This window comes from Zootoca vivipara, chromosome 12 (assembly GCF_963506605.1).
Source record: "Zootoca vivipara chromosome 12, rZooViv1.1, whole genome shotgun sequence".
Classification (NCBI taxonomy): Eukaryota; Metazoa; Chordata; class Lepidosauria; order Squamata; family Lacertidae; genus Zootoca; species Zootoca vivipara.
Window position 1 is genome coordinate 51,385,189 of NC_083287.1, and position 26,508 is coordinate 51,411,696.

General features: G+C 42.2%; 1 protein-coding gene across 3 annotated transcripts in view; it reads right to left on the reverse strand.

Moving 5' to 3' along the window:
• Nucleotides 1-26,508, reverse strand: part of CTDSPL (CTD small phosphatase like) — a 62,707-nt gene that overhangs the window by 22,853 nt on the left and 13,346 nt on the right. For 2 of the 3 annotated variants that reach the window (XM_035129292.2, XM_035129293.2), the window contains exon 2: nt 1,802-1,956. In XM_035129292.2, the coding sequence (XP_034985183.1) occupies nt 1,802-1,956 (155 nt within the window). Of the gene's footprint in view, nt 1-1,801; nt 1,957-4,682; nt 4,842-26,508 lie in introns of all 3 variants that reach the window. The other variant, XM_035129294.2, reaches the window with a different exon arrangement.

The window sequence follows — 26,508 nt, forward strand, 5'->3', positions numbered from 1 at the left end:
CACAATCACTGAACACCTACAATTAGGTTGTATTAGTATTAATTCAAAATTAGGAAATCCATGAGATTTGTTTGAGTTATCTGAACATGGCCATTAAACTGCCTGTTTTAAATTATCAGTGTAGCCAGGAGGCTGCTACTATTTGCAACAGGCAAGCACAACTTGGGGTCTAGCGACCCAATAAGTATTTTGTTTATGGAGACCTCTAGTCAATCCCATGACAAGCTACAATACATGGCTGGTGGGATGCATTTGGCTTGGCTGTTCACAGTTGGGTATGATTCCTGCATTAGAGCAAGAATCACCAAAGAGGCCTTCCCTGGTACCCACACCTTTACCTACTGAAATCAGGCTTGAAGGAAGCATTCTGTTCCAAAATAATAGAACAACATGTGGCACGTGCTTTTGTGTGTGGTACTAACACTTTCATTAGCTTGCAATATGCTCCAAAATTTTGGTGACACCCGCCCCACCCCCCAATTAGAGGATGGCTTCATACAACAACCGCTCAAGCTAGTCTGCTGTCACACCGAATGCCAGGAATTTTTCATTCTATTCTAGTGTGAAAAAGATATCCTCAAGTGAGCTCTATTTAAAACGTTTGTCAGCCCGACAGCTTGCTAAGTGTCATCAGTTCAATCTTCCTGAATTTTTACCACAATTTCATGAAGAATATTGGAAAAGGCAAAGTCACATTTTGCTTCTTATAATTACCAGAAAAAGACTGTTGGATCAGCTCTGTCCCCTCCCGCCTCCCAAATAGTCAACATGGCCAAGTTTCTCTGCCCAACATAGCAGAAAAGAGATCAGTTAAAAGACAGGAGCTGCAATGTAAAACAATCCACAACCACATTCTGCCCTTGCTCCCAAGAGCATGCACCTGCATGCGTTTATCATTTCCTTTTCCACAAATGGCTGCCATGGAATTCCTAGGCTCCTCTTTAAACTCCAGACCCAAATTAGTATGTGGAGTTAAGTATCAACTGGGAATAGTTTAGAAGGAAAATGGAAAAGGGGGGGGTATTAAGTTAGCACATCCACAGCAGGCTTAGCCCTGTTTGGTAATTTGGTAGTTGCTAGGTTGCTTGTGGTGATTTAAAGATGGTACGGCTCCACCACTGAGAGCAATGGACTCAGATAGCAGAGTGCTGCACTAACTAGAAAGCAACTGCAGTGCTCTGTCATCCAGCTGAGTTGCACAAAGGCCAAGTGGAAACAAATATATGGAGGCCTCCTCGAGCTGGGCTTCTGAAGTGTGTTTGCATGTTGTCATTTGAAGGAAAGTCAGAGAGAGCACCACGTTGTGTGCAGCAATGGAACAACACTGTTCCATCTTCTCATCACAATTCATTAAGGGAAATGCTAGCTAGCAAGCCGTGGTTGGGAAGAAATCCTTGGTTAAGGGTGCATGACATCACAAAAACCTACTGCAGCAAACTAAGGAAGGAAAGGAGGAAGCAGGGTGCTTCCTGATCATGAAACCTGTTTGCTGATTGGGCGGTGTGAACCTAAACCAGACCACAGACATTTCATCTAGAAGCTAGGCTTTCCATGGAATTAATAGTGATATTGTTTTCTTCAACAGCTGTGGCAGCCTGCAAGTGACTTATTATGTTTCAAATAGGGGGAGAGAAATGGTTTCATCAACTGCCATACTTTGCAACATTTCCCCCGCTTGTAGTCATGGTTGCAGCTCAGTGGTTTCCAAATGATATTGCAGGATATCCAGCCACACACAACTTTTAACGGAAGGTTTGCCCGCATTAATCCAAAAAGCAAAAGTTAGCAAGAAGACGCCAACCTTCTGAAGTCCGCCATTTTCTTCCACCAATGGAGGAAGGACACTGGTGCTGTTGGTAGATGGTGGCTCAACATTGTAGTCACGAAAGCAGCAGAACAAAGTGCTAAAGATGCTTCGACTCCTCTGCTTCTTCAAACTGAGATTACATTGGGACACTGTAAAGAAAAGCAACATTTGAAGTGAGGTGTGTAACAGCTTCCCTAGGCTCTTGAAGAAATGGCTCAGTGATCTTACATGTGTTCCTACTACTTTTAAAGTAACATCATAATGTTGAAGGTGAAAGCCTTATTTCTAATAATCTTCTTTTGAGATGGTTTTGAGTTATGCCAGGAAGCACTGTTTTGCCTCTTTTTTCCAAGGCTGTCTGGTGTCAAGACAGAAGTGCCGGGTTATACCAGAGAAATATACTGGACAGAATTTTGCTAAGCTGTGTGTCTCACGGCATGGCTTTTTACAGCAAAGCTACATGTTATGCTGAAGCAAACACTGACACCCATCACATTCACACTTTTATATTTAACAAGCAAGAGAATAATGCATGAAGCAGTTCTTTGGTTTCTTATGCAATAAAGAAACATGGGGAATTGCCATGGCACTATGACAAACAATACAGGAGGGGAAGAGAATGTTCTATCTAAGACCCATTTGGGCAGGACCTTTGAGTAGGCACAGCAGATGTGAAAGGCATCTGTGCCTCTGCAGCCCTTTAGAGAAAATAAACACCACCAAACAAAACAACCAAACAAATTGCTGACACATGCATTTCAAAGACTGTCAAAAGCACCTGTTCAAGAGTTCATTTCAGGACACAGCTCTGGCCTTGGATATGATCTGTGTATGTAATTAAGTTGTGACAGCTAGGATTTAAATAAGTGGGGGACCAGTTATGCGAGCCTGAAACGGTGGCGGGGTGTGTGTGTGTTAAATGTGTTCTACAAACAGCAGGACCTCATGCTCCATAGCAAACTGCTTCTGAAATGAAAGGTTTTTTCAAAAGCCTTCTGTGATAGTGCTTGGGCAAAAGGGTCAGCTGTGCATGGAACCTGCCCCCCCCCCGTAATCAGGACAGCACAAACACTATATAGGCCACAAAATTCAGCTTAGGTTCCCCATTTGGCACTTGGTAAAATAGCCTGATTTGGCTCAGGCCAGTTTGGAAGCTTTCCAATTCAGCTTGGGTGTCTGAATCCACTTTGCTCCCCCCCCCTCCAAAATTCACTATTGGGAAATTTAAACACACATACACTTTAACATTTCCCCCAGTTCACAGAAGTTGATGAAATTAGCAGATATATTAGTCCCTTCAGAGTAAATAAATTGGATCAGGAGCTGTTTTGTTGGACGTCTCCAAAACATGACTTTGTTTTTTCAAAAAAAAAGAAAAAAAGGCTGTAACTTTTATTTTGGGGCAGAACTGGATGACATTTGCAGGCAGATTACTCCTTCCGAGGACCCAAACCTCAAATTTCAGAAGGACAGCTGCAGATTCTTGCCAGGGCGCCTTTAATATTTTAAGGGCGGGGGAAATCACTTACTCTCCCTTAGTGTTTGTGGACAATTGGTCTAAAAATGGAGGCACCAGAGAAGTCACCCTGGGTAGAAAAAGAAAACCCTGTCAAATTGTAGACAAATTGTTCCAGGGGCTTTGATGCTAGGTATTTGTGAATTTGATTTTGGGTTGAGACAGAAGGCGATTAGTTTTCATTCCCTATGACTACAAGCTAAATCTGTCAGTCGCGGAATAGCTTCCCCTGTCCTGATTCTGCAGTTTCCCTTAAAGTAAATACAGTACATATTTCCCCCCTTGCAATGCTGTTCTCCCTCCCCCACACGCTGTTAAGGTGCAATATGTTTCAGGAGTCCCTCTATTGACTCGTGTGGCCTCTTGTAGAGCCTGCAGTGCATCAGACAAGCCCAAAATGTAATATTCAAACATTTTAGCCACCTATTTGGATCCACCTTTTATAAACCACTGTACCTCAGCTGAGTTCCCATGTCAGAGCATATGACTGGGTATCAAGTGGCTTAAGTGGACAACATTTCCTGCACTAGTACAACGGTGTGACAGGGAGGTGTGATGCTAGCATGGCAAGCAATCAAGACCAGGCTACAGTGTGGTCCCACTTTGCCAGCACCTACCCCCATTTAACTAAAATGTGGCGATGCCCTAAAGCAGACACCCCCAAACTTCGGCCCTCCAGATGTTTTGGACTACAATTCCCATCATCCCTGACCACTGGTCCTGTTAGCTAGGGATCATGGGAGTTTTAGACCAAAACATCTGAAGGGCTGCAGTTTGGGGGTGCCTGCCCTAAAGGAACATACAGTGGTACCTTGGGTTACAAACGCTTCGGGATACAAATGCTTCAGGTTACAAACTCCGCTAACCCAGAAATAGTATCTCAGGTTAAGAACTTTGCTTCAGGATGAGAACAGAAATTGTGCTCTGGCGGCGCGGCGGCAGCAGGAGGCCCCATTAGCTAAAGTGGTGCTTCAAGAACAGTTTCAGGTTAAGAACGGACCTCTGGAACGAATTAAGTTCTTAACCAGAGGTACTACGGTACTGTATTGAATGATCTAGATTCGGGCATTCACAGCAACAGTTTTACACTTGCTTCACAATTTCTGCAAAATAACCCTAAACACTCTCTACCTGCACTTCACTACAAACTCGGGGTGTGTGTGGATCAGCCAACGGTATCAGGTGTGACTACCAATTTGCGTTCCTGGAGAACCTTGAGAGGGATTCCTGCAGCCTTTTACATAAAATCACAGAATTGTAGAGGTGGAAGGGACCCAGAGGGTCATCTAGTCCAACCCCTGCAAGGCAGGAATCTCAACTAAAGCATCCATGACGGATGGCCACCCAACATAAACTCACAGGAGTGACTGGCCTGCTGGAAGCTGTCAGAGGAAGGCTGGAGAATCCCCCCTGAAGCCTGTCTGGTTTCTATGCTAGGATGTCCCTCTTCTGCCGATCTCCTTGCTCAAGGACATGGAATTCATGCACCTGCCTGCAGACAATTTCTTGTTGCCCAAGCTAGAGGAAAAGCACAAGTCTGATTTAATGAAAATACTGAATAGCATTGCCCTGTACAATACAAAATATTTCCCCTCTCCAATGTTTCTCAGCTCAAGCATATTAAACCTCTTTGCACCTTCAACAGCTTTAGTTGCAACTTTCTGGTTGCAGAAGTTTTAGCATCATTATTGCTGAATAAGGAGGTGAGTAACTGATGCACACATCAGAGTAGTCAGTAAGTGCATAGTACTAATAATGCTATTTTGTGGCAGATTAAATATAGCTTAATCACCATTTCCTTCCATCACTTCCTGCACCACTTGATGACTTTTAGATAGAGAAACCCCTAACAAACATTTACCGGTAGGAGTAAAGGTTCTCAAAGCAAGCTCAGCTCACAGTTTGCCCTAAAGGACCAGGTCTGGCCTGAAACGAACCCCTCTAGATCTTATGGCAACAAAAGAGTAGCTTTCATTATAAGGCGAACGCTTGGAAACTAAGGCTTTTGAGCTATGCTCGCAAAACCAGAAGGGTCTTTGTCTACTTCCGTCCGACTCAGATGTGAGCAAATCATGCAGGCTTTTGAAAGTTTCTGGCAGAAATAAACACATTTTGGAACAAAAAGGGATGGCCAATGATATTTTACCAAAGACTAAGCCCCATGTTAGGTCTTTACTTAGCAACAGAAGGGCCTATACCTTCATGAATTGCCTTCCCAAGACGCAGTGGCAGGCAACCTGGGTGGCGGGCAGATCAACCAAGCCCAGCTGCTTCCTTACTGCCAACCACTGCTGTATAACATGGCTGAAATCTTCACAAATTTTCTTCCAAGGGGGTCACAGCGTGGCATGCACAAGCCACTACCTATTTCCTGCAGTTCTCTCTCTCAAGAAATGCAGACTGACTGTGTGTGGCCAACTCCAATTAAAATAAGAAAGAACGATTACCCAGTTGCAGTTACCGTATATTGGTTCTAAAACAAAAATAAAGGGGGGGGGAGAACCTTATGAATGAATTAAGGAACCATAAGGCAAGTAAGTCTCTTAAGCAAAAGGCCTAGAAAAATAAGCCCTAACAGATCAAGTACCTCAAGTGTGAATGGAAGGAAAGGAAAAAATAACGGAACTATTTAAAGAGGGGGGGGGGGAGAGAGGATATAATACAAACCTGTGAAAAAAGTAATAATAGAAGAAAAAAGGTATAATGAGAAGGATTGGAAGTACATTACATAAGAATATACAAATTTGATTTGTTTTCTTTTTTCTCTTTGTTTCTTAAATCTTTGTAAATCGTTAGCTTTCTCCTTTCAAGTCTTTCTTTTTCTGTTAGCATGTGTTAAAATGTTTATTGATTAAACGTACATATAAATATAAGAAAAATGCATAAAGTTTTTTTTTTAAAAAAAGGAATTCACAGTACAGTATTAGGACTCTTTGATGATGGCTCCACATGGTGTAGCAGAACGATCACTAAGGAATGAATAAAACCCCGTTTGCTTTCTTGGTCACATTTGCAGCCACTCCACAAGATGCTCACTCTACTTAAGACACTTTTCTGGAGACACTTTCAAGTCAAAACATCAATACAGCTTTTAAAGCCAGCTACAGCTTCCTCACCTTCCCACGTCCAAATTGCTATTATTTCCAAAAGCATGAGATGTTTTTACTGGACTTTAAATATAGATCAGTCAAAAGAACATCTGCCTAACCAAGCAGTGAAGAACTACCCTGTATTAAAGTGCATGTGCGTGAGTACAAAGTGAGTGTTTCACAGTGGTATCTGCACTAAAGGAGAGGCACGCAGCCAAGTATGTGCCACATGTACGAGCAAGTAAGGTCCTGATGATAAATTGGCTTGTCATACTACCCTAAGGATTCTATTGTTTAAGACTTAAGCAGAGTTAAAATGACAGAATATGCAGACAGCATCATAAAGCAACGAATGAGGAGTTATAGATGAATATAAAACCCAATGTATATAGTGTTAAGTGGCAGGTGGATATGCAGTAGCTCTGTACAGTAAGGTACACATACAGTGGAACCTCGGTTTATGAACACCTCGGTTTATGAATTTTCGGTTTATGAACGCCGCGGACCCATCTGGAACGGATTAATTCATTTTCCATTACTTTCAATGGGAAAGTTCGCTTCAGTTTATGAACGCTTCAGTTTATGAACAGACTTCCGGAACCAATTACACCCATGCTTCAGTTTATGAACGCTTGAGTTTATGAACAGACTTCCGGAACCAATTACACCCATGCTTCAGTTTATGAACATTTCAGTTTAAGTACTCCGCAGACCCGTCTGGAATGGATTAATCCACTTTCCATTATTTCAATGGGAAAGTTTGTTTCAATTTATGAACGCTTCAGTTTAAGTACTCCGCGGACTGTCTGGAACGGATTGATCCACTTTCCATTACTTTCAATGGGAAAGTTCGCTTCAGTTTATGAACGCTTCAGTTTATGAACAGACTTCCGGAACCAATTGTGTTCATAAACCGAGGTACCACTGTATATGCTAACTGATAGCAAGGAAAACAGTAGCAGTAAATAATTACTTATTTTGTGCAATTCAAGCATTCCAATAAGAGAATGAAGTAATGAAGTAATATATCCTTTCACTACATTATTTTATGGCTGCCTCATAGGCTTGGCCAACCCTATTTTTGTATTGTAGGTAGTAGGATGAATCCAAGAAAGCAGCAGCTTGCTTAAAGCAGGCATGTCAAACCTGCGGCCCTCCAGATGTTTTGGCCTACAACTCCCATGATCCCTAGCTAGCAGGACCAGTGGTTGGGGAAGATGGGAAATGTAGTCCAAAACATCTGGAGGGCCGCAGGTTTGACATGCCTGGCTTAAAGGGACACCTTTTGAGTTGACAGGTTTACTGGGACAGGGGTTTCCTGGCTCACAGTTCACTCAGCCACTATATAAGCACAGGGGAACTCACGGCCCTCTGTTGGGGCTCAAGCAACCAACAAGTCCTAGAAAAAGTGGCAATTCCAGGAAAGCTAGCTCGCCAAATCTTCCGAAGGAGTTTTTCGAAAGGCATCCACGGACGGATTGCTACAACTTTCAGCTGGGATGCACTGTGGTTTGTTGACCTTTTGAAGCAATGATGCCTTTGGCTCCCCCAGCCCTTTATTGGAGGCCCGGCCTTTCCCATTTTGCACCGGGGCAGACAATAACTCGCGGAGTCTCGGAAACTTGATTGCCACTGGCAGCACATTTGTGGATCTCTGGTCGTGACTTTGTTTTACAGGTGAATTTTGGCTTCACATATATTATTTTGATTCTAAATTCTATAGTGAAGTTCTACACGGCATTGAGCTTCACGTTATTATTGCTTGTGATTGCTATTTCCGAAGAAAGAATTCTATTCTTCTAAAGAAAACATTCCTTCCTTTTAACAAAGGGAATTTTCAACACTGTGCTAATAGATACAGTCAAAGAATGATCCAAGAAGTCCTCAACAGCAGAACATGCGGAAGATAACAAGTGGTACCGGTATGTTATAATGGCTGTGAAGGTGGATGAAGGCTGCAGCAGATAAGAATCTGTTGTGATACTCATGCCATTGGAATAGAGCCTTACTGCGAAGACTGTGCGTTGGTCAGCGTACACTGATCTACACACATAAATTCAAGCACTGGTGTCTTCCAAAAATAGATACAGAATGGGTGTTCTGTTAGCCAGTACTGCCTTTCCTAACACCTTTTTGAACTTCCCCATTTACACTTCCATTATGCTGCAAGAGCAGCTGTTCATAGGGATGCTGCTCGTAAATTAACTCCAAAAACGCTGCTCAGCAAATAACTCGGGGAGTTCATTGCTGTGAAGTGACCTCATAGCAGCACACACTTCCCAGGCAGCACATATTGGAATAGCTGCTTAGTAATATCCAGGGTAATGAGGTGCTAATGATGCAGTTTGCTGAGAAGCTCCGCCAGTTATTTCTAGAGCCCTGGCCTCAGATTTACATTAGGAAAAGAGCAAAGAGGGGACAATTCTGTTAGGGTGGACACATGCGCATTGCTAGAGAGCGGGCAACAGAGGACAGAAATTTGCATGAACTTTCCATATGCTAATTTAAAAACACTATCATTTACTTATTAATTGCATTTACATGCAACTCCCCATTTATGCGGGGGTTGCACTCCAAGGCACTGCATGAGTTGGGGACACATGCATAAGCCCATTCCATCCCTGCTCCCTTCCGGTGCTGAAAATATGGCAAACACCTGCAAATGGGGAGTTGCCTGTATATCCACCCCCCCCAAGGAAGCATACATGGTACTCCTGCTCCTCATTTAATCCTCACAACAACCCTTTGAGGTCTGTTGGGCTGAGAGGCAGTTACTGGCCCAAGGTCACCCGGTGATCATCATGGCCAAGTGGGGATTTGAACCCTGGTCACCCAGATCCTAGTCAGACATTCTAATCACTATGCCACACTGGCTCTCAAAGGTAAGAAAATAAGTACAGTATATGGATGTAGGTTTAGAAACAGTAACTTAAAAAGAAATACAATTCCCCAATATAGAAGATAACTGTGACCAAGTAACTTATGAGCCTGCTCAGTCTTCTGTTGTTAAATGTTGATGTTCAACTTCAAGGCACCTGCTCTCCCTTCTTAGAGCTCTTTTCTTTTAAATACTATATGGAATACCTCAACCTTGGGCCTCAACCTTGGGCCTCCAGATGTTTTGAGACTACAATTCCCATCATCCCTGACCACTGGTCCTGCTAGCTAGGGATCATGGGAGTTATAGGCCAAAAACATCTGGAGGCCCAAGGTTGAGGACCACTGGTCTAAACCACAGAGCCTAGGGCTTGCCAATCAGGTTGGTGGTTCAGATCCCCGCGACGGGGTGAGCTCCCGTTGCTTGGTCCCTGCTCCTGCCAACCTACCAGTTCAAATGCATGTCAAAGTGCATGTTGATAAATAGGTATCGCTCCAGCGGGAAGGTAAATGGCGTTTCCGTGCGCTGCTCTGGTTCGCCAGAAGTCGCTTAGTCATGCTGGCCACATGACCTGGAAGCTGTACGCCAGCTCCCTCGGCCAGTAAAGCAAGATGAGAGCCGCAACCCCAGAGTTGTCCGCGACTGGACCTAACAGTCAGGGGTCCCTTTACCTTTATAACCAGACCAGGCTAACTGAACCTTTAACATATAAGTTTAACTTGTGTACAAATATGTACCATAAGAAGTCTCTCTCTCTTTTTTAATTAGGCAGGGAGTAGAGCATCACATTCTTCCCCTAATCACTCCAGTATCACTACTTTCAAGTTAGTTCAGTGCTGGGCAAACATTTGGCTCTCATCTGAACCATCACCAAAAAATCAGAACTAGAGCAGGGCAGCAACCTGAACTTATTTCAGCTTTATAAGCATGTATACACTCTTGGAATTTTTCTCAGTCCTGTTCGGGAAGTGCTTTTCTTGCTCTGAAAACGCCCATTCATTGTTGCAGGGAATTAATGGTGACTGAAAAGCCTAATATGATGCTATCTGCCATCCACTTCAGTTCCCACTCCACACACGCACACTTCCTCTTTTCTGTCAAATACTTAACAAATGATGTAATTTATTCCCACAGCTAAGCAAATCAGACTAGACCCAATAGAAAGAACTAGTAAATTCAACATGTGTTTCCTGTTCAGTATAAGGATTGCGAAGTTAAAAAGGAAAAGAAAGAAAGTACATGCCAAATATTGTTCCTCTATAGTCCTGGACAAGGTTTTAATTCAAGGGTCTTTACTGGATCCAGAAGGTATTTCAGTTTGGGAATATAGTTTTTGGGAAATTAGTAATTTCAGCAATCTTAAAATTATGCTAATTGCAAAAAAAAACCATTAAGTTAAGCTCTGTAGAGGCAATAATGGAGTTGCTTACCTCCAGCTAATATTGCCCCAAGGTCTGTGGTGCAGACACACATTTGGGAGTGCCCTGGAGCTTAGAGAGAAGCTCATTCCACTATCCTTCTGGATGGCCAATGCAAAGTACCAAAAGAGAGCTGGAGGCTGCATTAAGCTTTGCCTCGTCCAGTTCCCTCCTGGCTGCCAAGGAGGCCACAATGGAAGGAACTGTTCTGAGGCTTAAAACATGCTTTGTCTTTACCAGGCATGAACAGTTAAATGAAAGCCAAATATTAAGCAGACTTTATAAGAAAGCAGACGTGACTCTTTTGGTCCCCAAAAGCCAAAAGGAAAAGGGTCAGTGCTTCGTAATAATGCAGAATCTTTGCATGCAGATCCCAGGTTGAATCCACAGCATGTCCAGGAAGGACTGGAGATGACCCGTTTTAAACCTGTAAATTCACTGCCCATCAGCAATGACAATACTGAGTTTGATGGACCAATGTACTGATGGCATAAGGCAGCGTCCAACTATGGCTTAGTTCTTTCAGGTTTGAGCCTCTGTGTGCATGTAATTCCAAAATATGGGACTTTACAGAGGCCCTTCAGAAGATACACGATATAAAATATCCAGTTTAGGTCATAAGGGCTTATGGGCCAATTAAGTTGCTTTCACTGGGTGAAATTGCATCTCCTATAGCAATTAAGCAATCTGTCCAGACTTCTGTCTTCCATACAGGACCAAATGAGATGCACTAAATGTGCACCACTAAAAAAAGGTTCTGAATTTTGAAAAGTCAAGCACAGCAATATTCATTTAATCCAGTGGCCTGCTGTCTGGATTGTTCTATATTCCAGATAAATTACTATTTACTACTCTATCCGTCATTCCAATGCCTCATCACAGCAAGCAAACTTCCACAAGGAACGGCAACTAAATGAAGCTGGTATATATTTGCCAACTTTAGATCTCAAAATGGCAATGCTGTTTTGTTTTGTGTGCATGTATGTGTGTTAAACTTAGCAGACTGAATTCTTTCCCGCAGCAGAAAAGGATGTTTGGATTCTGTGGCTGCATCTGCTGTTGAACTTTGTGCAGCTTGTCTCTTTTTACTAGAAGAAAGCTTTGTTTGTTGGCCCCTCTCTCAGGGCGGGAAAGGAATGCAATGCATGCACAGACTCTGCAGTATTTCCTGTTACACTCCTGTTCCAAACCAATGTACTGGGAAAAAATCCAGGCAGCACAATCAAATCCTTGATCTAAAATGAAGGAAGGATGTTCAATGTTTTACAGTTTATATGTGTAGAGAAGTTATCTACATGGATTGGCAGGCTGTTAATAAATACAGGATTTACTTTCTAATCTGGACAAGACTAACTAAAATTCCCAAAATAACAGCATATATATCAGCAGAGTAGACAAATGCCAGCCAAAACTAAATGAAGTTTAATGTGTAACAAGATTTTTCAACAGCAATTTACCTCTCTACAACCTGCTGCAAGTCATGCTTCTAGCTGGTAACTCCCTTCACCCCGCAACTGACTCCACCTAAAAAGAAGGGGATTACCCCACATATGCCTCAACAAGAATATTTTATTTTATATCCAACCCATCTGTTGTCTCGCATGCCTCCAGGTCTCTAATACCAACTGAAAATCTAATTTTGAGCACCAATGTACACTATCAAAAATGTTATCAATAATCTATAAGATAATCAGTGATATACAAGTAGGCCAACTTAATTCTATTAAACATCTTTGGGAGTTAGACCTAGAGGCTCAGACTGAAGAGGAGGATTGGCATAGCTTAAGCCCTAATACACATCAATATATATTAAGAAAATATTTTTAAATTATTGCATTGGTGGCACGTAACGCTGCAATTATATTAGCAAGTCATCCTTCTTCCTTTGCTAGAGGAGATGTAATGACATTGGTACCAGATGTGGTGGGCGTGTACCAAAGCAGAACCTTTCCAGCAAAAGGTCTTTGAGGAAATACACCTCATCTCAAGACAAAATGTTTGTGTGCCAAGGCTAGCTTTCTGAACAACTGTCCAGAAAGAACAAATGGATCTTCAATTTAGTTTTAGTTTAGTCGTTTAGTCGTGTCCGACTCTTCATGACCCCATGGACCAGAGCACGCCAGGCATCTTCCACTGCCTCCCAGAGTTTGGTCAGACTCATGTTGGTGGCTTCGAGAACACTGTCCAACCATCTCGTCCTCTGCCGTCCCCTTCTCCTTGTGCCCTCCATCTTTCCCAACATCAGGGTCTTTTCTTCTCATGAGCTGTCTTTCCTATTGGTGCTGGCCTCTCAGGGGAGTCCTAGCAAGTGGGGGAGTTGCGTGGCTTTGCCGGCAGCCTCCCCTTCCCTTGCATGCCCACCAGCTGTGCCCCGTCAACCATATGGCTGGTGGGTGTGCAGCTTGCCTCCCAAGCCTCCGCGGGAGGAGAGCGATCGCCACAGTGGCTTAGGGTGGAAGCTTAGGGTGGAGGAGAGCAATTTCCGCAGAGGCTTGGGGAAAGGTCAACAACTCTAGGAAAGGGGGGGCGCCGGAGGGGTCTTTGAACCACGGCGCCGGATATGCTTAAGACAGCCCTGAAAAGACCATGGACCTAATTCTAAATGGTACCCAGGACCTAATGTGAGATGTGTCAAGAGACAATGCTGTCTAATTCAACATATATGTAGTTGAACAACTTTGAAGAAGTCCAACGTGGATTTGAATTCCACTGAGGAAACCTCTCAAAATTGAGGTCACTAGTCAAAAGGAAGCTGAAAGGGGAAATAATCAAGAGGGTAAAATGTCTCCAGAGCAATGGTAATTATTCAAAACCAGAATGATAAAAGCCTAGCTATAATGTAATGTTTATTATGGATCTAAACAACTAGGGACTATACAGAAGACATAGGATGCCCTCTCCAAACAGGTTTAAAAAGACAGCAAAAAATAAAATGCAGAATAATTATGCTTCAGAAGAAGGGAAATTCCAAAATTAGAACCATACAGTATATTGTTAAAATGATGCTTCTTGAGATCTTTTGAACAGTGGGAGATAATCTATTGATTATCGAAGAGATCAGAGAAGAAGACACAAGAGAGTGGATAGATTTAAAAGTCAATCATGTGAAAATAAATGTGAACAAGGTAATATATACAGAGAAATCAGTAACAGAAACATGTAATCCTGATGCATGAGGAAAGACAGGAATTGAAAATGAAGTAAGGATGAGTGGCTAAATGTACATTATAGCAACCTGAAAACAAGACAAAAAACAAAGGAGAATGTGCTTTAGCCATATTTAACAATAGAAAACGACAGCTTTCAACAAAATCTAAAGAGGGAAGAGGAGGATGAAAGCTTGAAAATCAGGGAAGTGGTATCAGGAACAGATAAAGAACATGGTAAAAAGAATCAAGTAGGTAAGACATTATTTGAAAAAGACTGAAGTGGGAGAGAAAACAATTACGAAGGAATAGCAGAGACAAGATGAAGGATCAGCAAAAGAAGAATATATTATCCGAAGTGGAAGATAAAATAAGAACAGAGAACTGAAGCTGATGTTTGAACAGAAAAAAGAAATGAGTTAGAAGTTTATGTTGAATGACAGGGCTGGAAAGAGCTTTTTAGGTATCAAAGTGTGTGTCGTAAAAAAAATGGAACACCAACAGATCCACAAAACATTCAAGCAATTTAGAAATCAAGTAAAGGAGAGAAACAGAATGATAGTTAGCCAACAATGAATGGTCACAAGAAGGTTATTTTGCTATTTTAAATAGGAGAAACTAAAACAGATGTTAAGTAGGATGGCAAACACACAGTAGCTTAATAAAGACTGAGAATACAAAGGAAGCAAAGAAATCTGTTTAAGACAAAGAAGGAAATGGGATCAAGGAGACAAGTAATAGCTATTCATGGCAAGAGAACAGTGACAAATTTCTAAGAAAGAGGGAAGGAAAGAAAATGAAAAAAAAGATAAAGAAGATTTCATTGAGAACAAAAGATGGTGACATGGAGAACAAAGAGGATTGGAAACAAACAATAGAAACAAACAATAAAAATGACACATACACCTAAAAAAAACCTGACCAAAAAAACCCCTGACAACAAGTTGGGGGAAGAGAAGGAGAGTGATAGTGTAAAAAAAAAAATGACCGGGGGGGGGGGGAGTGTAATAATAATAAAGAAAAAGTCGTGCTTAGCAGAGCAAGAGCACATGAAGAAGAGGTAAACATAAATGGGAAATGTGCCAAAAGATGTTTAGTGGGTGAAGCACATGAGTGAATATTTCAATCACAATGCAAGCAAAGCATGGGCTGGACAAAGGTCATCAAAATAAATAAAAAGGGGAAAAATCCATTTTAACAGGGAAAGCAAAATGAAGTGTATTTACATTTTCATTAGAGAAAGTGAGGCAAACACAGGAGAAAGTAAAGGTTAAATGACAGGGAATAGAAGTGGGATCACATGCATGTCAAATCATTGAAAGGATTAAGAACAATTAGGCAAACCAGCATCTAGTAATAGAAATGATGATTAGATAATAGCAAGGAAAAATCAACAGGAACTAAGAGATGAAAAAGCAAAAGTTGCTCCTCTATGTAAAGCTTGACTATCAGAATCAGTATACATAGTAGAAAGTTCAAAGGAATCAAGAAGAGTAAGAAAATATTTATGTCAGCATTACCGAACATCACCTAGTATAAGAACTAAAGAGGAAAGTTCAGAAAGCAAGAAAGGTAAATAATTAGATCTGGAACCAGGAAAAAAAGAGAAATTGAAGGATAAATAGTACTAACCTGTTGCCTCTGGTTGTTTTGGACTACACCTCCCATCAACCGCAGTCAACGCAGCCATACTGGCTGCGACTGATGGGAGTTGTAGTCCAAAATATCACTAGGGCAACAAGTTGGTGAAGACTAGAATAGAGAAATGACAATGCAAGAATAAGAAAATCCACTCCAATCCCATTGGCTTATTAAGGGGAGTGAAAGCAAAACAGAACCACCAAAATCCCACAAAGGGTTGCCAGGATTTGAGTCAGATGGTGGAATCCAGTTTACACCAAAGCAAAACAAGAAGTGAGAAACTGCAGGCTTATTAACGCCTGAGCACATGCACAAGAAAGTAGATAAAAAAGGAGTAAAATTTAAATCAACCAGACATCAGGCACAAACATACCAGGGCCCAGATTCAAAAGATTCACAGTGGAGTTGACAAGTAAGGTGAGAAGTGAAAAAACAATTTGCCACATGGGTAACTCATGTCCACTGGTTAAGAAAACTGCCAATGTGTTTAAGTAAGGGAATGGGAAATTCAGGGGCAGGGGCAGGAGTTTTCCTAGCCTATTATTATTACAGCGAAAATTGCAATTCTGGAGAAAATGGCAAGTCGCACAGAAGCAAATGTACAACAGTTTGGCTACCAGGCCATGGTAAGTGAGCAGAGTTAATAACTGCTGACAGAATAGACTAGCCAACCTCAGGAATGGACCTTGTGGGAACCCTACTTGGCTGCGAAGTTTCTGACAGCATCTGCAACTTTCAAGCACCGACTCACCACCAGGAGGCATGCTGGAAGTTTATAAAACTCTCTCCTTTCTTTGTTTGTTTTAAACTTTTTAGGCTGCAAGATTATGGGTGTGTCTGAAGAGCTAAATATGTTTTCCATAGAATATGTTCTCCCACATATAAATGGAACAGCTGATAACTGATCCAAGGTTCTAGCCCGGTTTTTAAATTTAATTTTGTAAAAATACAGCCTGAGGAACAACCTAAAAAAAAAACTTATTTCCCCTTTTTCAGTTTTGGCATTGGCTCCTATGTTATCTTTCATTTATGCTGCCAATGTTGTAATAAGGTTTTTTTTTGTATTTTAAATGCTATATTTTTATATTTGGGTTTTTTAAAAGCTACATTGGGTGCTTATTTTACCATGAGACATATTGATTAATTGACTGTCCAGGTCAGCTGGAATAGTTGGTGATATACAATATTAGTAGCTAGTAAATAAAATGTTTCCATTGTGAAGTTTGAAACAACATTTTAATAATTTAAAATATTGTTACCTCTCCTTCCACAACTTAGTGTCCAAGAGAGCTTCCTACACTTGGAATATTGGTCCCAGTGCAGAAACATACCACCAACAGTGGCTGGTGCCCATTGGATCTCGTGGGGCTGACAACAGATCAGAAGGGTGAGGGCCAAAATGTTCTGATTCTTTCTCCTTCGTCCCTTACCAAACTACTGTGGAAGCTTAAGCACTGCAATTTTACAAACAGATAGCACTTCATGACAAAGAGGATATTTAAGTCTCCAGATCCTCTGGTGTGCTTGTGTTTTTAAAAGGTGTAAAGACAATGAGGTTCTTTCCAGCTGGCTTACTAAGAAGGAAAACGTGCAGGCAATATTCTACGCAAAGTGTGATGCATCTTAATGGGTTGAACTATTAGCACCACCAACCCCTCCTCACAAACCACAGCCTCCCATCAGAGAGGAACTATGATTAGGGAAATAAAATAAATTTATACACCGCTTAGCCCTCAGCTTACAAAAAGAAAAAGCAAGAAAATTAAGAAAAATTGGCACCCACACTATAAAACAGGCATAGGCAAACTCCGGCCCTCCAGATGTTTGGGACTACAATTCCCATCATCCATAGCTAACAGGACCAGTGGTCAGGGATGATGAGAATTACAGTCCCAAACATCTGGAGGGCCAGAGTTTGCCCATGCCTGCTATACAAAGGTTAAATACTAAAACAGCAGCCCTAGTGGCCAAGACTCCACTGCGTACCACTACTAAGTAAAATGATAGTGTGATTGTAATGAAATTTAATTTAATAAGCACACAGTTTAAGCCCCAAGTAATCCAAAGTGACCTCTTAAAATTTAGGTCAGCTGTTACCCAGCCACAGTCTGTGCTGTTTTCCCCTGCCAGAGCTTTGGGAAACTGTTACAGAAAAGCCTTCTAGAAACCATGCAATTTATGCCTGAACCAGCTTGCCACCTGCAATCCTTGAGGCTGCTTGGCTCCTAATTGAGCCCTAACGAACTCTTCTGAAGTCTTTACAAAGCCAGCGAATGGAGGGAATTGCAATGAGGAGGCTCATTTGCTCCCAGCATGCCTGAAACTTTCCTGATTGAGTACCAAATAATGAGGCTGTGCTTATATAATTAACTGCTTTTCATAAATTAATGAAAAGCAATGCCAATAGCCAATTGCATAAATGCAGAGGGGGGAAAATATTGTCGTCATTTACACAGCAAGATGCCTTTCACTCATTTACACTATTATCTAAATAAAGGCTGATAATTTTATTTCTGCCTGGTCACGTAGATATCTGATAGACTTCTGGGAATGTGGAAGATTTCTCTCCTGTCGTGATCCAAGCACGTTAACATGTTTGGGAACATATATGAAAGCTTACCTACCCTGCAATTTCTTGGTTTAGTCACAAGGGATCTAAATAATGCAAGCCTAGTTTCTGAGGAAAACTTGCAAGATTTGTGAATGAAAGCCGCTAAAAAACAAGAGGCATTCATCTTCAAGTAACAGCAACCCCAGACAAGGATTTATTATTACAATAATCTTGCTCTCCCCAACAACCACAGTGAGATAGATGCTTATTAATCCCCTTTGCAGGGTAAGAACTGGAGGCTGGTATCTAATGATCAGACCATAGCAAAATAAAAGTGCTGATTTGTCCAAGCTGCTATTTGAGCCCATTACTTGTCATGGTCTACTTTGCAGAATCAGTTCAATAACTGCCTGGTCAGCTAAATCAGACCAGATACACATACACATACAGCAGAAACTAGTCCAATATAACTAAGATAGAAGAAAGCATAAACACAAGGGCTGGAATAAGGACTGCGAGATAGTGTTTGTACAGTGGTACCTCTAGTTACGAACTAAATTCGTTCTGGAGGTCCGTTCTCAACCTGAAACTGTTCTTAACTAGAGGCGTGCTTTTGCTAATGGGACCTCTTGCTGCTGCTGCTGCTGCGCGGCCGGCACACGATTTTCGTTGTCATCCTGGGGCAAAGTTCTCAACTCGAGGTAACTCTTCCAGGTTAGTGGAGTTTGTAATCTGAAGCATTTGTAACCTAAGGCGTTTGTAACTTGAGGTACCACTGTATTATGGCTGAAACTAGGGGACACAATCAGGATCAGATAAAACACATGGTCAAAGTACAGTCTTCTGGAGGGAGAAGGGGGTCTATGTTTATTTGTCAGTGTATGGCAACCTTTTGTTACTGGGTGACATGCAAACTAAGCAATGAGATATAATAACAGCATGTGATTACTCAGGGATTTATCTCGTAGCAAATAGAAGGCTGAGCAATACATAGAGCTCCATCAGGCATTATCATCTTGTACGGAGAAGCAAAAGAGGGGTTCTTTTTGTCATTTGCATATCATCAACAGTCTTCATGAAAGGCATCTGAGGATAAGTTTATACATTCAGCAGTTGTCAAGGATTGCATCCAGTGCAGTGCTCCCATGCTCACTGTGGCCCACTATCCCACGCCTTTCCTTGGAGCCCTGATGCACTGGAGAGGTCTTTTGGAGGGAGCGGGGGCCTGTACTTGGGCAGATAGGATGGGGAATTCCTCTTGTGCAAGAATTCTTCTGCCAGACTGGATACAACCCAAGAAGTATTTTGATACTCACCCATATTAAGAACACTCTCTAAGTAGGCACGTCAATGAAAAGTTTCAGCCTCATCTCCTTTGATAGTTTACTGTGAGAAGGGATGTACAATACAATCATATGAAAGTTCCAATCCCCACACGTGGTCTGTAGTGGTTGAGCTCAGGAAAAGCCTTACTGATGGCTTCTGCTGAACATATAAAATGGCCCTTAAAACTAACTAGACGTTTTCTGACAACAGCTTTATACTTTCTTTCTTTTTTAACTTTGGGCCAGCCAGAAAATGGTTGAGCTACAGCGGGAGGTCTGCTCACATAAAGGTTTTCCTCTCTGAGCAATATACATTGCATTAGTTTCTACAGCACTAACATCTTTAAAAAGTGATGAGAATTAGTCTGCAAACAGATTTGTATCAGTTAAGACAATACACTGAAATTTCAATTGCTTATTCACCGAGCGGCAAATAATGCTGGAACTGCGTACGCTTTGGTCTAAGAACTGCAAAAACACACTACACCAGATTTTGTTGAAGTGTACTCTATTTCAAGACAGTAGATATAACAGTGGTACAGTAACCATCCTGAATCAGACTGAAGATCCATCTCAAGCAGCAGTATGTCAAACTGTGGTGAAACAGATGCCCCTAGGAAGCTCTCAAGCACAGGAGGATTGAGATAGCCATCACACAGTGCTTGTTTGCAGCATTTGGTGTGCCTCTCACCAGAGATTCAGTTTAAACTCCACTGCTTTTTGTATCTTCTTTTCTTCCGAGGCACTCAAATCCTATTACTGTACAGGCTAGAAATAACTTAAGCGTGCTGCAGATCACTCCTGAATTTTGAAACTACTCTCTACCTAAAATATTGCTAACGATAAAAGCAAAGTGTGTTTTTGACCACAATGTAAATAAAGACGTCTTGCAAGTCATACAAATGAAGTCTACAATGAAGTCTACTATATATATTTCTGTATCAGGCTTAAAGATAGGCTGCATGATATTTGAATACCTAAATTCTTTGTGCCTCTTCAAAGCAGAGGTTGGCAACTTATACCTTTCCTTGGCAGAATCACACATACCCTTCCGTGGATGCAAAATACCGTGTTTCTCCTAAAATAAGTCACGTCTTATATTTATTTTTCCTCCAAAAAAACACACCACGGCTTATTTTCAGGGGATGTCTTATTTTTTCAAGCGGGAGCTGGCAACAGCATGCTGCGCCGAACCCCAACCCGTTGAGAGCCGGCAGCAGCGCACCGCGCGGGACCCGTTGAGAGCCGGGGAGCAGAAAATAAAAATGGCAAGGCTGCCCTTGTAACAAAGCACAATAATAATACTGCGGAACTGCAGAACTGAGCGGGGTTCCGGCCCTCCCATTTGCGTGCTGCTGGGGAGCAGAAGAAACGCCGTGATCCAAGGATCCAAACGCGTCAGTGGAGCAGGAAGCAGCACGGGAGCCGCTTCGGGGAGCACAGCGCAACGTGAAGAGCCTGGTGAGAGGCAGCTGCGGCTGCAGGTGAAGCCCGGGATCTGCGTGGGTGACTGGGGGCGAGCGCCCTGAGGCGCTCTGGGGTTGCGCGCTCATCTCGCATTATTGGCCAAGGGAGCCAGCGTATAGCTTCCAGGTCATGTGGCCAGCATGACAAAGCCGCTTCTGGCAAACCAGAGCAGCACATGGAAACGCCGTTTACCTTCCCGCTGTAGCGGTTCCTATTTATCTACTTGCATTTTGACATGCTTTCGAACTGCTAGGTGGGCAGGAGCTGGGACCAAGCAACGGGAGCTCACCCCGTCACAGGGATTCGAACCGCCGACCTTCTGATCAGCAAGCCCTAGGCTCAGTGGTTTAACCACAGCGCCACCTGGGTCCCATTTTTGGGGTATGTCTTATATTTAATCAACTTGTGAAAAGCCTGCCATGTCTTATTTTGTAGGCCTGTCTTATTTTAGGAGAAACACGGTAGGTTGGAAAGGTTTGTTCACAACTCCAACAGGGCTGTAGAAGTTTCAGTATGTTAAAGCATGAATGAGCTTTATAAAATTGCCCCAAAGGCAGAGCTGTAGCTACAGGAGGGATAAGCAGCTTTTTTTGCCCCAGGTGAAGCCTCCAGAGGGGCGCCATTGAGGCTTCCAGCCTGTGTGTGTGTGTAAATGTGGGTGGGTGGGTGTGCCAAACTGGGTCTATGACCTGGGTGAAAATGAGCCTAGTTTCATCCCTGCCAAAGTCACCATGCAGACAAGATACTACCTGCCCACATTCCTAAGGTCTTGTCCTAAAAATATTGATGTGAAGTTTGTACATTAGTGTTCCACTGTAGGGGCCACTCTGGAGCAGAAATTGAAGCAATCTCAAGGAAGAGGGTATGTTTTCAGATGTTCCATTGTAGGCAGTGAATGGTGAAGGTTACAAGAATCGTGCAGCCAAAACTTCTCACTCTGTTCATTGGAACTGACCGAAGGGTGAATTAATTTTGCGGATGAAACTTGCTTACAGTTGCCTGTGGCAGGTTCCTACTATGATGGTAAACACCTTCTTGCCTCTTGCAAAATCAGCTTCCCTTGCCTGTTCAGCGAACAGGGATAAAGAAATGCAAGCCTTTCTTAGTCTCACAATAAGTAACCTTCCATCCTGAATGAACCAGATGACGGGTAGAAGTTCTAGGATGAACTGTAAGGTTGTTGTTGGTTTTAGTCATGAAAGCTGGCAGTGCCAAGTCAGGGCATGGAATACAGACGGGCAAGGCTGCAAGAGTGTAATTTCAGGGGTCAGGTGTTTTGTGGCATTTCCCCTTAAAACACCAGAAGCCTTTTGAAGCATCTTGAGAAGTCATAAGAAATGTCTTCTAACACGATGCTCCCTCAAAAACAAGCTAGTGGAAGGGACTGCAGTATGTCAGAGCTAGATGACTGAATAGCAAACCTTTGCCTACCATCTGAACTGAAACCTAGGTTGAAGGACAGCTGAAAAGCTGCAGGATTCTTTGCAAGAAAGGGGATATTAATATACAAAGGTGGGAAAAGATGGTTGTAGCAGAAGTAGAAGCTGCATCTGCTAAGAACAGGAGTCACTGACCTGAATCTGAAATGGAATGCTGTGGAAGACCCACCTAAAGGGAACGAAAGATTTTGTACATGACAAAGTAATATGAACTATCTGTGTGAAAAAGCAGGCACAAAGGTTTAATAGGAACTCCTAATTATCTTTCTAAAGAACTTAAATCATGTGTTTAATTGCTGCTTTAATGCAGAAAACAATTTCAATTCAAAATAAGGGCTGTAATCCTCACACCACTCTCTTCCAAAATACACAGAGTTCTCCCATCAACAGTATTTGTTTTATACACTCAATATGAGCATCTCCATAATTAATCAGAGGTTTTTTTCAACACTGATATGTGAAACGCCTACCCATGTTCTCTTTTCTTTCTTTTATGAGAGGTAAAAGCAGATTGCCTTGAGAAAAAAAAACTCCCTGACATGCTTACTTGGTCAAATAATGCCCAAAATATCAGCCTCCTCCCAAGGCAGGAAGTCCACCAAGCAGTAGCTGGCCAATGCCAGAGTAAACTGAACCTTCTATGTTTGTCCAATTACCTTTTTTTTCCTTTTGGCTGCCTTTGCTGTTCATACACACTCAAGCTTCCCTTGCACAGGAAGTTGGGCCTCAAATTTAATCCTGTAGATCGAAGCATTGCTTCACTAAAGCTACCAGCATTTTTTGAAAATCAAACAAACCACCACTCTTGCTAACACCAGCACATGCGGGGGTGGGGGGGGAGAGATTATCTGCAAAAACCTACCAAATTAAGCATTGACTTCAACAGGAAGGCGGGGAAGGCTACAGTTATCACAAATTCCTAATGAAATTATGTGCCTCCAGGAAGAAAAGTGTAAGCAATTCTTTCACATTTGTGTGTCCTGGGGGTACTCAGTGTGGAGGTCAGAAAGAGGCACCAAATTCTACACATTTCCCATTTTTAAACACAGATAAGAAGCCCCATGATGAGGAAAAATTCCAAGTTAGAAAGTGAAACCACGTAAGCGTCCCTTATCCATCATGATATTGTCTACATCTCTCCCGGTAGCCACAGGTGACCAGACATTTAAGACTATAAGAACATAAGAAGAGCCCGTCAAATCAGGCAAATGGTCCATCTAGCCCAGCATTGACCAGATGCCACAGGAAAGCTGCAAGTAGGACCTCGGCACAAGAGCACTCTCCCCTCCTGCAGTTTCCAGCAACTGCCATTCAGAAACACTGGTGTCTCTGCTCCCGCAAGTGAGTGAATTGAATTCCATGCAAATTGAGTAAGCAGCCCATTAGAAGACAGATGGATCACTCTGTCCCTGCTCTGCCAGCCCACATGGTTTTTAGCTACTGTGGAAGAAAAGCTCTCCTCTCCAACCAGCATACAAACACAGGGTAGTACTCCCCCCCCCGCCCCCTGGCTTTCATCTTATTAATACAGTAATGCTGCTTTACACCATCCACAGCTGCTTGTTCACCATGGAAGAGGGAACTTTGAAATATTTTGTACGCCACTAAAAGGGATGGACTGCAAGATCAAACCTATCCATTCTGAAGGAAATCAGCCCTGGGTGCCCTGGAAGGACAGATCCTGAAGCTGAGGCTCCAATACTTTGGCCACCTCATGAGAAGAGAAGACTCCCTGGAAAAGACCCTGATGTTGGGAAAGATGGAGGGCACAAGGAGAAGGGGATGACAGAGGATGAGATGGTTGGACAGTGTTCTCGAAGCTACGAACATGAGTTTGACCAAACTGTGGGAGGCAGTGCAAGACAGGAGTGCCTGGCGTGCTATGGTCCATGGGGTCAAAAAGAGTCAGACATGACTAAAGGACTAAACGACAACAAAAGGAAACTATGCGGCATGGAAGTGCCCTATGCTATCAAGACAACCAAAATATGATGCATCCATAAATGTTAACAATATTAAAAGAACACAAGGATTTTACCAATGGCTTATGAAGCTTCATTATTTTAGAACTTTTCATATACACATTTAAAGAAAAGTTTCTCTTTAATTCATATTGCAAATGGAATGGAGAGAACCTGTGGGACACGGTTATCCCTGGCTATAAACTCAATAGGAAGCATACAATAGGAAATACTCAAGGTCGTGTCACTCTATGTCAAAGACTCCTCCACAGAATCACTGTGCATGGTGATACCGGATCCAAAGAGTAATTTAGTGCTGGGGATACGCACTGAGTCCAGAAAGCTAGAAATCCCAAAAGGGGAAGACTACTCCACCGACCTGACATTTAGCAACAGCATCACCAGGTGAGAGGGTAGACCAACAAGTTAGGTGGACCAGCATGACTATGCAGGTTCTGACAAGGGTAGCAACCCTTTAAAGGCACCACACTTTTCCCTACCTCCACAGCTCTACAGCCCAAACACATCTTATCTCTGTTCAGAAGATACTAAGGGAATGAAGTTGTAAAAATGTTCATCTGCATAGTAGTTATTGTAACATAAAACAAAATTTCCAAGTAACTTACAAAGTTACAGAAAATCTCTCTTCTGTCACCATTTTTTTAACCAGTTAAAGTTACAGCAGCTAGCACAACAGCAGCGATAATCAGTATTAAAGTGCAGGTATGCCATTTCAAAAGGCACTTCTTACAAAACCTAAGGTACAGTTTCTTTTTGCAACAGCGTATACAAAGTGCAACAGCAATTTTAAACTGCAATAGTGCACAGCATGAACTATATTAATCCTTCAGCATTTACAATACAGTGGCAATTAAAGTGCCAATGTGCAATATGCAACAATCATCCAGCACTTTTCCCCTGCAGCGGCAGTTTTAAGGTGCAATGATACAGCACAGCAGCCACATTAAAGTGCAGGTGTGCAACCATATGAACTAGGCTGGTGATAATCCAGTAGTTTCCCACCTCAATAAAATGGCAGATTCTGCCACCCATCATGTGGGAGCCTCCTTGACTTTAGTCTACCATCCTGGGGTGACCCCGCCCCCTTCTGCCTCTCACTTAGGGTTCCAAAAATAGCCCTTGTCACTTATCAGGAAGCTTCCTGCCCCATTCCTCATTATTTCCCAAGTGGTAGCATGCCCACCAACTGTCCACCCGGCACAAACTGGACTTTTATCTCCTACTCCAAGCAGCATCCTGAGGGAAGGTTGAGCCAAGTGCCCTGCTGCAGCATTTGGGCAACTGTAATTAGAGAGCTGGTGAGTCAGTATTTCAGTTCAGCTGTCACAAGTTGCTGGATGTTTCAGGCTTAAGGTGGAATACACTTCAGCTAGTGGTGGGGAGCAGGGGAGTTGCTCTCGCCTTACTCTCACAGCAGCTCAGCTACTTTCTCCAGTGCTGCCCTTGGAGAAATCATGCTATGAGTACTGTATTATCCACCAGAATGTTAGCTTTATTTCGCTAAAAGATTTTTATTAACATACTTTATCTAACATAACAGAGAGGTGGGGTTTTATATATACATATATACATACATATACATACATATATATATATATATATATATATATATATATATATATATATATATATATATATATATATAATACCAGATCAATCTGAAATGCATGACCCAGCCTTAAATAAATATAACAACAAAGTGCAATTCTAGCTTTAGGTTTTTCTTTCATGGTGCATCTTTTAAAGTAGTGCATTTTTAATAACATTCAAAACCGAGGTTTCAATAAATAAGACTTACATTGTAAAAACTGCAAAAAAGTTTTTTTAAAAAGTTTGATATTTGGAGCAGCCCAGAGATCTGGAATAGCCGTTAGTGATTCATGTTTCTTCACATTAAAGAACCTAATAGTCACTGCAGTCTCTATGGAGTTCCCAACCACTTTGTAAAAGGATCAAACTAAATGTCACAACCTTGCTAATTCTAGCGGTTTGCTTATGGTTTATAAAAACCTCATTTAAGATGTTGACTTAACAAAGCAGGCCCAAGTTATAAAACATCTACAATATACTTAACCACCTTGACTGACCTAAAATGGGAGTCCATTTCCATGATTAAAAGAGTCATTTTATGAACAGATATATAATCTTAATATCTTAACATCCAAACTAAATGTACAGGAACCAGGTGGTCTCTGCAGGGCTGTAGATAGAGGAGAATGTTGGCAGAAGCATGCCCAGTTGGGCAGCCT